The sequence below is a fragment of the Taeniopygia guttata genome, chromosome 35 (genome assembly GCF_048771995.1).
Source record: "Taeniopygia guttata chromosome 35, bTaeGut7.mat, whole genome shotgun sequence".
Taxonomy (NCBI): Eukaryota; Metazoa; Chordata; class Aves; order Passeriformes; family Estrildidae; genus Taeniopygia; species Taeniopygia guttata.
The window spans coordinates 1,625,314-1,640,224 of NC_133060.1; the positions used below are offsets into that span (position 1 = coordinate 1,625,314).

The 14,911-nt window shown below is 37.5% G+C and overlaps 1 protein-coding gene across 7 annotated transcripts; it reads left to right on the forward strand.

Annotated features, from left to right (window-relative positions):
* The first annotated feature begins 2,752 nt into the window (after positions 1-2,752).
* LOC100229107 (uncharacterized) lies at positions 2,753-13,771 on the forward strand. 7 transcript variants are annotated; one of them, XM_072921085.1, is made up of 5 exons: positions 2,753-2,853; positions 7,106-7,251; positions 10,218-13,115; positions 13,214-13,450; positions 13,666-13,771. In XM_072921085.1, the coding sequence occupies exons 2-3, from the start codon at positions 7,185-7,187 to the stop codon at positions 11,531-11,533; spliced, it is 1,383 nt and encodes a 460-aa protein (XP_072777186.1). In that variant the 5' UTR covers positions 2,753-2,853; positions 7,106-7,184; the 3' UTR covers positions 11,534-13,115; positions 13,214-13,450; positions 13,666-13,771. The 7 variants fall into 7 exon arrangements, with proteins under 7 accessions (XP_072777186.1, XP_072777187.1, XP_072777185.1 ...); XM_072921086.1 differs by having other exon boundaries at positions 10,218-12,837; positions 12,998-13,450; XM_072921084.1 differs by having other exon boundaries at positions 10,218-13,450.
* Positions 13,772-14,911: the final 1,140 nt, after the last annotated feature.

Consider the following 14,911-nt stretch of genomic DNA (forward strand, 5'->3'; position numbering starts at 1 on the left):
AAAATCGGCAGAATTCATCATTGGTGGTGGTGGGTGGTGGGAATCCGGTTATTTCCGAGGAAAATCGGCAGAATTCATCATTAGTGGTGGTGGGCGGTGTGAATCCGGTTATTTCCGAGGAAAATCGGCAGAATTCATCTAATTCCCAGTTTATTTCCCACTAAAGAAAAATAAAATTGGCAATTTTTGGTTTCCCGTGTCCATCACTCAAATTTCCAGCTTTTTTCCCACTAAAGAAAAATAAAATTGGGAATTTTTGGTTTACCGTGCCCACCACTCTAATTCCAGCTAATTTGCATTAAAACACTTCATGGAATGACTAAGAACAAATAAAATTGGGAATTTTTGATTTCCCGTGTCCATCACTCTAATTCCCAACTTATTTCCCACTAAAGAAAAATAAAATTGGCAATTTTTGGTTTCCCGTGTCCACCACTCAAATTTCCAGTTTATTTCCCACTAAAGAAAAATAAAATTGGGAATTTTTGGTTTCCCGTGTCCATCACTCTAATTCCAGCTTTTTTCCCACTAAAGAAAAATAAAATTGGGAATTTTTGGTTTACCGTGCCCACCACTCACATTTCCAGCTTTTTCCCACTAAAGAAAAATAAAATTGGGAATTTTTTGTTTCCCGTGTCCACCATTCTAATTCCCAGCTTATTCCCCACTAAAGAAAAATAAAATTGGGAATTTTTGGTTTCCCGTGTCCGTCGCTGTAATTCCCAAGTTATTTGCATGAAAACACTTCATGGAATGACTAAAAACAAATAAAATTGGGAATTTTTGGTTTCCTGTGTCCACCGCTCTAATTCCACTTTATTTGCATGAAAACACTTCATGGAATGACAAAAAACAAATAAAATTGGGAATTTTTGATTTCCTGTGTCCACCACTCTAATTCCCAGTTTATTCCCCACTAAAGAAAAATAAAATTCGGAATTTTTGGTTTATCGTGTCCACGACTCTAATTCCAGCTAATTTGCATGAAAACACTTCATGGAATGACTAAAAACAAATAAAATTGGGAATTTTTGATTTCCTGTGTCCATCACTCAAATTTCCAGCTTTTTTCCCACTGAAGAAAAATAAAATTGGGAATTTTTGGTTTCCTGTGCCCACCGCTCTAATTCCCAACTTATTTGCATGAAAACACTTAATGGAATGACTAAAAACAAATAAAATTGGGAATTTTTAATTTCCCATGTCCACCGCTCTAATTCCCAGTTTATTCCCCACTAAAGAAAAATAAAATTGGGAATTTTTGGTTTCCTGTGTCCACCACTCTAATTCCAGCTAATTTGCATGAAAACACTTCATGGAATGACTAAAAACAAATAAAATTGGCAATTTTTAATTTCTTATTTTCTTATTTTCTTATTTTCTTATTTTTTTTATTCTTTGAGCTCTATCGGTAATCAAATAAAACACGGGATTAAACAAGGAAGAAACATTAAAACAGTCGTAACACATAAAAGCGTGAAAAACTTGGTTTTTTTTTAAATTTTAAAGTTTTTTCAAAAAAAAAATTAAGAATTGAAAATTAAGAATTTTTTCTGATTTTTGGCAATTTCTTCCCTTTATGGTGGTGCCAAAAATAAGGAGAGAAGGTGGAATAATATTTGTATTTTCTGATAAGGAAAAAGTCACTTTTTTTGGGCCTTTTTTGCTGCGATCTCTGTGTGAAGAGCTTTTTAAATTATCTCATCTCTTGCTTGAGTTTGTTAAAAAAATCCTAAAAAAATTAAAAAATTTTTAAAAATCATGATTTCTATTTCAACATGATGCTGTGACCTAAAATTATATTTAACACGCATCACTTAATTAATTATTACTTAATTAATTAATCACAATTAATACGGCATCACTTTCTAACATTAAAAATATAATATTCGTTGTGACAATTGTGAAAATATATATAATCATAAAATATATATAATATAATATAATATATAATATAATATATTATATATATTACACATATAATATAAAATATATAATATATATTATATTATATTATATTATATTATATTATATTATATTATATTATATTATATTATATTATATTATATTATATTATATTATATTATATTATATTATATTATATTATATTATATTACATTACATTATATTACATTATATTATTACATTATATTACATTATATTATATTATATTATATTATATTATATTATATTATATTATATTATATTATATTATATTATATTATATTATAATATAATATAATATAATATAATATTATATTATATTATATTATATTATATTATATTATATTATATTATATTATATTATATTATAATGGTATAATATATTATACTCTTTATATAATATTATCTATATTATCCTATAAACAAGAATATAACACATATTACATTATTAATATTATTATTTATATTTATATTATTATTTATATTTATATTTATATTTATATTTATATTTATATCTATATCTATATTTATATTTACATTTACATTTACATTTATATTTACATTTATATTTACATTTATATTTATATTTATATTTATATTTATAATTATATTTACATTTATATTTATATTTATAATTATATTTACATTTATATTTATATTTATAATTATATTTACATTTATATTTATTTACTTCTATTTTTATCATTTCTTTTCCCGCTGACAAATCCTCTTTATTTCTGACCCCTCCCTTTCCCAACGTGCCCAAAATATCAATTTTCCCGATTTTAACTGAAAAAAAATCGTTTTTTTTTGTTTTTCCTTTAGAGGTTTCCGGTTAAAAAGTGGGAGGAGAAAATTCCGGATCCGGATTTAAATTTCCGCTTCGTCATCGCCTCCATTGTGCGGAAGGTACGGGGGGGAAAAAGGGGAGCGGGGGTGGAAATTCGGATTTTTTTGGGTACCGGCAGCTTTTTTGGGCTATTTTTCAGGTGGAAAAAACAGGGAAAAAATCCATTTATTTTCAGGGGGAAAACACAGAAAAAATCAATTTTTTTTTCACCATCAGGGCTGTTTTTCCAGGTGGAAAACACGGGAAAAATCAATTTATTTTCACCATCAGGGCTGTTTTTCCAGGTGGAAAACGCAGGAAAAAAATCCATTTATTTTCACCAGGAAAACACGGAAAAAATCCGTTTATTTTCACCAGGAAAACACGGAAAAAATCCATTTATTTTCACCAGGAAAACACGGGAAAAAATCAATTTATTTTCACCAGGAAAACACCATCAGGGCTGTTTTTCCAGGTGGAAAACACGGGAAAAAATCCATTTATTTTCACCAGGAAAAGACGGAAAAAATCCATTTATTTTCACCAGGAAAACACGGAAAAATCCATTTATTTTCACCAGGAAAACACAGGAAAAATCCATTTATTTTCACCAGGAAAACACAGGAAAAATCCATTTATTTTCACCAGGAAAACATGGAAAAAATCCATTTATTTTCACCAGGAAAACACCATCAGGGCTGTTTTTCCAGGTGGAAAACACAGGAAAAAATCAATTTATTTTCACCATCAGGGCTGTTTTTCCAGGTGGAAAACACGGGAAAAAATTCATTTATTTTCACCAGGAAAACACGGAAAAAATCCATTTATTTTCATCAGGAAAAGACGGGAAAAATCCATTTATTTTCACCAGGAAAACACGGAAAAAATCCATTTATTTTCACCAGGAAAAGACGGGAAAAATCCATTTATTTTCACCAGGAAAAGAGGGAAAAAATCCATTTATTTTCACCAGGAAAAGAGGGAAAAAATCCATTTATTTTCACCAGGAAAAGACAGAAAAAATCCATTTATTTTCACCAGGAAAACACGGAAATAATCCATTTATTTCCACCGGGAAAACACAAAAAAAAATCCATTTATTTTCACCAGGAAAAGATGGACAAAATCCATTTATTTTCACCAGGAAAACACAGAAAAAATCCATTTATTTTCACCAGGAAAAGAGGGAAAAAATCCATTTATTTTCACCAGGAAAACACGGAAAAATCCATTTATTTTCACCAGGAAAACACGGAAAAAATCCATTTATTTTCAGCAGGAAAACACGGAAAAAATCCATTTATTTTCACCAGGAAAACACGGAAAAAATCCATTTATTTTCAGCAGGAAAACACGGAAAAAATCCATTTATTTTCACCAGGAAAACACGGAAAAAATCCATTTATTTTCACCAGGAAAAGACGGAAAAATCCATTTATTTTCACCAGGAAAACACCATCAGGGCTGTTTTTCCAGGTGGAAAACACGGGAAAAAATCAATTTATTTTCACCATCAGGGCTATTTTTCCAGGTGTAAAACACAGGAAAAAATCCATTTATTTTCACCAGGAAAACACAGAAAAAACCCATTTATTTTCACCAGGAAAAGACAGAAAAAATCCATTTATTTTCACCAGGAAAACACCATCAGGGCTGTTTTTCCAGGTGGAAAACACAGGAAAAAATCAAATTATTTTCACCATCAGGGCTGTTTTTCCAGGTGGAAAACACGGGAAAAAATCAATTTATTTTCACCAGGAAAAAACGGAAAAAATCCATTTATTTCCACCAGGAAAACACAGAAAAAATCCATTTATTTTCACCAGGAAAACATGGAAAAAATCAATTTATTTTCACCATCAGGGCTGTTTTTCCAGGTGGAAAACACAGGAAAAAAATCCATTTATTTTCACCAGGAAAAGACGGAAAAAATCAATTAATTTTCACCATCAGGGCTGTTTTTCCAGGTGGAAAACACGGAAAAAATCCATTTATTTTCACCAGGAAAACACGGAAAAAATCCATTTATTTTCACCAGGAAAACATGGAAAAAACCCATTTATTTTCACCAGGAAAACACGGGAAAAATCCATTTATTTTCACCAGGAAAACACGGAAAAAATCCATTTATTTCCACCAGGAAAACACCATCAGGGCTGTTTTTCCAGGTGGAAAACACGGGAAAAAATCCATTTATTTTCACCATCAGGGCTGTTTTTGCAGGTGGAAAACACGGAAAAAATCCATTTATTTTCAGCAAAAACCCATTTATTTTTACCAGGAAAAGACGGAAAAAATCCATTTATTTTCACCAGGAAAACACGGAAAAAATCCATTTATTTTCACCAGGAAAACACAGAAAAAACCCATTTATTTTCACCAGGAAAAGACGGAAAAAATCCATTTATTTTCACCGGGAAAACACGGAAAAAATCCATTTATTTTCACCAGGAAAACACGGAAAAATCCATTTATTTTCACCAGGAAAACACAAAAAAAAATCCATTTATTTTCACCAGGAAAACATGGGAAAAATCCATTTATTTTCACCAGGAAAACACGGAAAAATCCATTTATTTTCACCAGGAAAACACGGAAAAAATCCATTTATTTTAACCAGGAAAACACGGAAAAAATCCATTTATTTTCAGCAGGAAAAGATGGAAAAAACCCATTTATTTTCAGCAAAAATCCATTTATTTTCACCAGGAAAAGACAGAAAAAATCCATTTATTTTCAGCAGGAAAAGACGGAAAAAATCCATTTATTTTCACCATCAGGGCTGTTTTTCCAGGTGGAAAACACGGGAAAAAACCCATTTATTTTCACCAGGAAAAGATGGAAAAAACCCATTTATTTTCAGCAAAAATCCATTTATTTTCACCAGGAAAACACGGGAAAAAATCCATTTATTTTCACCAGGAAAACACGGAAAAAATCAATTTATTTTGACCAGGAAAACACAGAAAAAATCCATTTATTTTCACCAGGAAAACACGGAAAAAATCCATTTATTTTCAGCAGGAAAACACCATCTGGGCTATTTTTCCAGGTGAAAAAATCCATTTATTTTCACCAGGAAAAGGCATAAAAAATCAATTTATTTTCACCATCAGGGCTGTTTTTCCAGGTGGAAAACACGGGAAAAAATCCATTTATTTTCACCAGGAAAAGATGGAAAAAACCCATTTATTTTCAGCAAAAATCCATTTATTTTCACCAGGAAAAAAGGGAAAAAACCCATTTATTTTCACCAGGAAAACACGGGAAAAATCCATTTATTTTCACCAGGAAAACACGGAAAAAATCCATTTATTTTCACCAGGAAAACACGGAAAAAATCCATTTATTTTCACCATCAGGGCTATTTTTCCAGGTGGAAAACACGGGAAAAAAAATCAATTTATTTTCACCATCAGGGCTATTTTTCCAGGTGGAAAACACAAGAAAAAATCCATTTATTTTCACCAGGAAAACACGGAAAAAATCCATTTATTTTCACCATGAAAACACGGAAAAAATCCATTTATTTTCACCAGGAAAACACCATCAGGGCTGTTTTTCCAGGTGGAAAACACGGGAAAAAAATCAATTTATTTTCACCAGGAAAAGATGGAAAAAATCAATTTATTTTCACCATCAGGGCTATTTTTTCAGGTGGAAAACACGGGAAAAAAACCCATTTATTTTCACCATCAGGGCTGTTTTTCCAGGTGGAAAACACAGGAAAAAATCCATTTATTTTCACCAGGAAAACACGTAAAAAATCCATTTATTTTCACCCGGAAAACACGGAAAAATCCATTTATTTTCATCAGGAAAAGAGAGAAAAAAAATCCATTTATTTTCACCAGGAAAACACCATCAGGGCTGTTTTTCCAGGTGCAAAACACGGGAAAAAATCCATTTATTTTCACCAGGAAAACAAAGGAAAAATCCATTTATTTTCACCAGGAAAAGACGGGAAAAATCCATTTATTTTCACCAGGAAAAGACGGAAAAAATCCATTTATTTTCACTAGGAAAACACAGAAAAAATCCATTTATTTTCACTAGGAAAACACGGAAAAAATCCATTTATTTTCACCAGGAAAACACGTAAAAAACCCATTTATTTTCAGCAAACATCCATTTATTTTCACCATGAAAACACAGAAAAAATCCATTTATTTCCACCAGGAAAAGACGGAAAAAACCCATTTATTTTCACCGGAAAAACACAGAAAAAATCCATTTATTTTCCCCAGGAAAACACCTTTAGGGCTATTCAGAGCAGGAATCGCTGCCGTGGGGGGAATATTTTGATTTTTTGCACATTTCTTTTCCCTGCAGGTTATTTTTGGGAGATTTGAATGTGAAATCTGAATTTTTTTGGGTGAAATAATTTGAATTTTTGGGGATTTTCGCCGCCATGGAGCCGTGGGCGCCGCTTTACCTCGACGTGATGCACGAGAGCTACGAGACCCTCATGGCCCTGGGTAAGAAACCCCCAAAAAATTTAATTTAAAATCCCCCCAAATCCTTTTTTTTTCTTAAAAATTTAATTTTAAAATCCCCCCAATCCTTTTTTTTCTCAAAGTACGAAAATTTGGGAAAAACGCTAAAAAAATCTGCGAATTTCCAGAGGGATTTTCCCAATCTTCATCCTTCTCCTTCATTTTTCTTCTTCACGAAAATATTATTTACCAATCGTAATTTAAATTGAAAATTCTGCATTTTTGGCTGGTGAGCGAAAAATCAAATTTTTTAAGGAGAATTCTGTTCCTAGATGAGCAAAAAAATCAAATTTTTTAAGGAGAATCCTGTTGTTATTTGAGCTAAAAAATCAAAATTTTTAAGGAAAATCCATTTTTTCAATCCTGCTCATCACGTTTTCACCTTTTCCTGCTTTTTTTCCCATTTCTCAGCAGCTCAGAGTGAAAAAATCAATTTTTTAAAGGAGAATCCTGTTGCTATTTGAGCTAAAAAATCAAATTTTTTAAGGAGAATCCTGTTGCTAGTTGAGCAAAAAAATCAAAATTTTTAAGGAGAATCCTGTTGCTAGGTGAGCAAAAATTCAGATTTTTTAAGGAGAATCCTGTTGCTATTTGAGCTAAAAAATCAGATTTTTTAAGGAGAATCCTGTTGCTATTTGAGCTAAAAAATCAAAATTTTTAAGGAGAATCCTGTTGCTATTTGAGCTAAAAAATCAAAATTTTTTAAGGAGAATCCTGTTGCTAGGTGAGCAAAAAAAATCAATTTTTTTAAGGACAATCCTGTTGCTAGGTGAGAAAAAAATCAAAATTTTTAAGGAAAATCCTGTTGCTATTTGAGCTAAAAAATCAAAATTTTTAAGGAAAATCCTGTTGCTATTTGAGCTAAAAAATCAATTTTTTTAAGGAGAATCCTGTTGCTAGGTGAGCAAAAAAAATCAAAATTTTTAAGGAGAATCCTGTTGCTATTTGAGCTAAAAAATCAAATTTTTTAAGGAGAATCCTGTTGCTAGGTGAGCAAAAAAAAATCAAATTTTTTAAGGAGAATCTTGTTGCTATTTGAGCTAAAAAATCAAAATTTTTAAAGGAGAATCCTGTTGCTATTTGAGCTAAAAAATCAAATTTTTTAAGGAGAATCCTGTTGCTAGGTGAGCAAAAAAATCAAATTTTTTAAGGAAAATCCTGTTGCTATTTGAGCTAAAAAATCAAAATTTTTAAGGAGAATCCTGTTGCTAGATGAGCAAAAAAAATCAAAATTTTTAAGGAGAATCCTGTTGCTATTTGAGCTAAAAAATCAAAATTTTTAAGGAGAATCCTGTTGCTAGGTGAGCGAAAAATCAAATTTTTTTAAGAGAATCCTGTTGTTAGGTGAGCTAAAAAATCAAAATTTTTAAGGAGAATCCTGTTGCTAGATGAGCTAAAAAAAATCAAATTTTTTAAGGAGAACCCTGTTGCTATTTGAGCTAAAAAATCAAAATTTTTAAGGAGAATCCTGTTTCTAGGTGAGCTAAAAAATCAGATTTTTTAAGGAGAATCCTGTTGCTATTTGAGCTAAAAAATCAAATTTTTTTATGGAGAATCCTGTTGCTAGGTGAGCTAAAAAATCAAAATTTGTAAGGAGAATCCTGTTGCCAGGTGAGCTAAAAAATCAGATTTTTTTAAGGAGAATCCTGTTGCTAGGTGAGCAAAAAAAAATCAAAATTTTTAAGGAGAATCCTGTTGCCAGGTGAGCAAAAAAAATCAAAATTTTTAAGGAGAATTCTGTTGCTATTTGAGCTAAAAAATCAAATTTTTTAAGGAGAATCCTGTTGCTAGGTGAGCTAAAAAATCAAATTTTTAAAGGAGAATCCTGTTGCTATTTGAGCAAAAAAATCAAAATTTTTAAGGAGAATCCTGTTGCTAGGTGAGCAAAAAAAATCAAAATTTTTAAGGAAAATCCTGTTGCTATTTGAGCTAAAAAATCAAATTTTTTAAGGAGAATCCTGTTGCTAGGTGAGCGAAAAAATCAAATTTTTTAAGGAGAATCTTGTTGCTAGGTGAGTGAAAAAATCAAATTTTTTAAGGAGAATCCTGTTGCTATTTGAGCTAAAAAATCAAAATTTTAAAGGAGAATCCTGTTGGTAGGTGAGCTAAAAAATCAAAATTTTTAAGGAAAATCCATTTTTTCAATCCTGCTCATGACATTTTCACCTTTTCCTGCTTTTTTTTCTGTTTTTCTGGTTTTCACTGATGAGCTAAAAAATCAAAATTTTTAAGGAGAATCCTGTTGCTATTTGAGCTAAAAAATCAAAAATTTTAAGGAAAATCCATTTTTTCAATCCTGCTCATCACGTTTTCACCTTTTCCTGCTTTTTTCCCCTTTCCCAGCAGCTCAGAGTGAAAAAATCAATTTTTTTAAGGAGAATCCTGTTTCTACTCCATTTTTTCAATCCTGCTCCTCACGTTTTCACCTTTTCCTGCTTTTTTTCCCCTTTCCCAGCAGCTCAGGGGCTGGTGAGCGAAAAATCAAAATTTTTAAAAATTATTTTTTTAAAGGAGAATCCTGTTGCTAGGTGAGCTAAAAAATCAAAATTTTAAAGGAAAATCCATTTTTTCAATCCTGCTCCTCACGTTTTCACCTTTTCCTTTTTTTTTCTGTTTTTCTGTTTTTCACTGATGAGTGAAAAAATCAAAATTTTTAAGGAGAATCCTGTTGCTATTTGAGCTAAAAAATCAAAATTTTTAAGGAGAATCCTGTTGCTAGGTGAGCAAAAAAAAATCAAAATTTTTTAAGGAGAATCCTGTTGCTAGATGAGCTAAAAAATCAAAATTTTTAAGGAGAATCCTGTTGCTATGTGAGCTAAAAAATCAAATTTTTTAAGGAGAATCCTGTTGCTCGGTGAGCTAAAAAATCAAAATTTGTAAGGAGAATCCATTTTTTCAATCCTGCTCCTCACATTTTTACCTTTTCCTGCTTTTTTCCCCTTTCCCAGCAGCTCAGGGGCTGGTGAGCGACAAATCGGCGGCGAAAGGAGCGCCGGAGAGCGGCGCCGGTCTCGCGCCGCGCTCACCGCACATCCCGGAGCCAGAGAAACTCCGCGGCTCCAACCGGCGCAAAACGCGGCGCCCGGATAAAACCGTGACCGATGTTTCACCAAAACCGGCCGTTCTCCCCAAAATTGGCAGTGCCAAAGCGCCGCGCGGCGCCGGAGCGTCGCGGCATCGCCCGTTCGGCTGCGCCGACTGCGGGAAGAGCTTCCCGTGGGCGTCGCATTTGGAGCGGCACCGGCGCGTGCACACGGGCGAGCGGCCGTTCGGCTGCGCCGAGTGCGGCGAGACCTACAGCCAGAGCTCGCACCTGCGCCAGCACCGCCGCACCCACGCCGGCGACTGCCCGCACCGATGCGGCGTCTGCGGCAAGCGCTTCGCCGCCGCCGCCGAGCTGGCGGCGCATGCCCGCGGCCACGCCGCCGGCAAACCGCACAAATGCGGCGACTGCGGGAAGGGATTCGCGTGGGCGTCGCATTTGGAGCGGCACTGCCGCGTGCACACCGGCGAGAAACCTTTTAAATGCGCCGAGTGCGGCGAGGCGTTCAGCCAAAGCTCGCACCTCGCCAAGCACCGCCGCAGCCACGCCGGCCGGCGGCCGCACCGCTGCACCGCCTGCGGCAAGACGTTTTGCCAAAGCGCCGAGCTGGCGCGGCACCGCCGCACGCACCTGGGCGTGACGCCGCTGCGCTGCGGCCACTGCGGGAAGTTGTTCCGGGCGGGGCCGGCGTTGGCGCGGCACCAGCGGCGCCACAGCCGGGAGCAGTCGCACCGCTGCGCCGACTGCGGGAAGGGTTTCGTGTGGGCGTCGCATTTGGAGCGGCACCGGCGCGTCCACACGGGCGAGCGGCCCTTCGGCTGCGGCAGCTGCGGCGAGCGCTTCACGCAGAAGGTCCATCTGCTGCAGCACCGCAAGATTCACTCGCCGGACAGACCCTACAAGTGCGGCGACTGCGGGAAGCGTTTTGGCGAGGCGCCGCTCTTCCTGCTGCACCGGCGCGGTCACGCCGCGCACAAGAGCCACGCCTGCGGCGATTGCGGCAAGGGATTCGCGTGGGCGTCGCATCTGGAGCGGCATCGCCGCGTCCACACCGGCGAGAAACCTTTTAAATGCGGCGAGTGCGGCGAGGCGTTCAGCCAGGGGTCGCATCTCGCCAAGCACCGCCGTAGCCACCTCCCCAAAATTGGGGGGGTTGCGCCGCTGGACGGGTCGCGGCTCGCCGGGGACGCGCCGGGAGCTCACGGCAACGAGGAACCGTAAGGAATATGGCGCCCGATGGATGGCAAAAAACTTGTGTTGGGGACGCGCCAAAGGACGCCAAAATTGTGGGGCCATCACCCCTCGCCGGGTCGCGGCTCGCCGGGGACGCGCCGGGAGCTCACGGCAGCGAGGAACCCTAAGGAATATGGCGCCCAATGGATGGCAAAAAACTTGTGTTGGGGACGTGCCAAAAGACGCCAAAATTGTGGGGTCATCACCCCTCGCCGGGTCGCGGAGGAACCGTAAGGAATATGGCGCCCGTTGGATGACGAAAAACTTGTGTTGGGGGCGTGCCAAAAGACACCAAAATTGTGGGGCCATCACCCCTTGCCGGGTCGTGGAGGAACCGTAAGGAATATGGCGCCCGATGGATGGCAAAAAACTTGTGTTGGGGGTGCCAAAAGACGCCAAAATTGTGGGGCCATCACCCCTTGCTGGGTCACGGCGCGCCGGGGACGCGCCGGGAGCTCACGGCAGCGAGGAACCGTAAGGAATATGGCGCCCAATGGATGGCAAAAAACTTGGGTTGGGGACGCGCCAAAAGACGCCAAAATTGTGGGGCCATCACCCCTTGTCCAAGTTCTGATGTGAAAATCCAGTTTGGATGAGAAAATCCATTTCTGGTGTGAAAATCCAGTTTGTGATGGGAAAATCCAGGTTCAGATGTGAAAATCCAGGTTTTGGTGTGAAAATCCATTTCTGGTGTGAAAATCCAATTTGTGATGGGAAAATCCAGTTTGTGATGGGAAAATCCATTTCTGGTGTGAAAATCCAGTTTGGATGGGAAAATCCAGGTTTGGATGTGAAAATCCAGTTTGGATGGGAAAATCCATTTCTGGTGTGAAAATCCAGTTTGTGATGGGAAAATCCATTTCTGGTGTGAAAATCCAGTTTGGATGGGAAAATCCAGGTTTGGATGTGAAAATCCAGTTTGGATGGGAAAATCCAGTTCTGGTGTGAAAATCCAGTTCTGATTGGAAAATCCAGTTTGTGATGGGAAAATCCATTTCTGGTGTGAAAATCCAGGTTCTGAGGTAAAAATCCAGGTTTGGATGTGAAAATCCAGGTTCTGGTGTGAAAATCCAGGTTCGGATGGGAAAATCCAGTTTGTGATGAGAAAATCCCGGTTCTGGTGTGAAAATCCAGGTTCGGATGGGAAAATCCATTTCTGGTGTGAAAATCCAGGTTCTGGTGTGAAAATCCTGGTTTGGATGAGAAAATCCATGTTCTGGTGTGAAAATCCAGTTTGTGATGGGAAAATCCAGTTTGTGATGGGAAAATCCCAGTTCTGGTGTGAAAATCCAGTTTGTGATGGGAAAATCCAGTTTGTGATGGGAAAATCCCGGTTCTGGTGTGAAAATCCCGGTTCTGGTGTGAAAATCCAGTTTGGATGTGAAAATCCCAGTTCTGATTGGAAAATCCAGGTTTTGGTGTGAAAATCCAGGTTCTGGTGTGAAAATCCAGTTTCTGGTGTGAAAATCCAATTTGTGATGGGAAAATCCAGTTTGTGATGGGAAAATCCAGTTTGTGATGTGAAAATCCAGTTCTGATTGGAAAATCCATTTCTGGTGTGAAAATCCAGGTTCAGAGGTGGAAATCCAGGTTTGGATGTGAAAATCCAGTTCTGATTGGAAAATCCATTTCTGGTGTGAAAATACAATTTGTGATGGGAAAATCCAGTTCTGGTGTGAAAATCCAGTTTGTGATGGGAAAATCCCGGTTTTGGTGTGAAAATCCAGTTTGGATGGGAAAATCCAATTTGTGATGGGAAAATCCAGTTCTGATTGGAAAATCCAGTTTGTGATGGGAAAATCCAGTTTGTGATGGGAAAATCCATGTTCTGGTGTGAAAATCCAATTTGTGATGGGAAAATCCAGTTTGTGATGGGAAAATCCAGTTTGTGATGGGAAAATCCAGGTTCAGATGTGAAAATCCCTTTCTGATGTGAAAATCCTGGTTTGGTGTGAAAATCCAGTTCTGGTGTGAAAATCCAATTTGTGATGGGAAAATCCATGTTCTGGTGTGAAAATCCAGTTCGGATGTGAAAATCCAGGTTTGGATGTGAAAATCCAGTTCTGATTGGAAAATCCATTTCTGGTGTGAAAATCCAAATTGTGATGGGAAAATTCCAGTTTGTGATGGGAAAATCCAGGTTTTGGTGTGAAAATCCAGTTTGGATGGGAAAATCCAGTTTTTTGCCATCCTGCTAAAATAAATGAAAATAAAGGGGTGGACTTAGAGGAGGGGGGAGTGTTTTAATAATTTTTAATAATTTTTAATAATTTTTAATAATTTTTAATAATTTTTTATCATTTTCCCCCTTCCCTGGGACTGGAAGTTGGGAAATCCTGGACCTTGAGAGGAGGATGGAGAAGGGAAAAAAGGGAATGGGGAAAAAAAACCAATTTTTTGCCTTTTTTTTCCCACATCCCAACCCGAATTTCTTGAGACGCTGTTGGCAAAAAAACCCCACACCTTTATTTTTCCCAAAAAACCCCTTTTTTTCCCCCCAAAAAAGTGGGGAGCGGATGAGCCGGGTCCCTCCCACAGCCTTAAGCGAGATGAGTTAAAAATGGAAGGAGGAATTAATTAAAAAAATAAATAAATAAAATTTAAAAAAACAAGGAGGGGTGGGGGGAAAGGCAGAAAAATGTTTTGCGCAATGACCGAGGCCCTCTGGTGGAAAAAGCTGCGGGTATGGGCGGAAATTTTTAAAAAAACACTTTATTCAGTGAAAAAATAATGTTTTTAAATGTCCTGGTGGCTGTTAGTGTTTTTTTTTCCTTAAAAAAAAAAAAAAAAAAAAAAAAAAGGAAAAAAAAAGAAAGGAAAAAGGGAAAAAAAGGAAAAAAGTGGTTTTGAGTCACTTTTTTTAGTGGTTTTTAACCGTGAGGGCTGAGGGGAAAGGCGGGACGCCGCCATTACGGCGGCCGCCATGACCCTTCGCAGCAAGAAAAAAAAGGCAAAAAACGGAGTTTTTTATCAAGGCGACATGTCGCGACATAAATCAACAACCCCCAAAATTTACTAAAAACCCCCGTGAGGGGTTTGGAAGGGTTTGGAAGCCAAAATTTCCCCACGACAGGGCAATGGTGGCTGGGTGACCTCATCCAAGATGGCGGCCGGGGCGTCACGTTCAGGCGCCATCTTGAGCTGAGCAGCGCGGGCGGCAATGGGGAGGAGGAGGCCGCCGCCATTTTACCTCGCGTCCTTCCCTGAAGGCGAGGCCGCCATTTCGGAAAAGGGCAGCTCCGCTCTCATCCCGGACAGCAGCGGGGAAACGTAAATAAAAGCAGAAAAACGTAAATAAAATCAAATAAATGCTGCTGTTTTCTCCTCTCCATCTGTTTCGTGGAGGAGGGATTGCTTCCAGTAGGG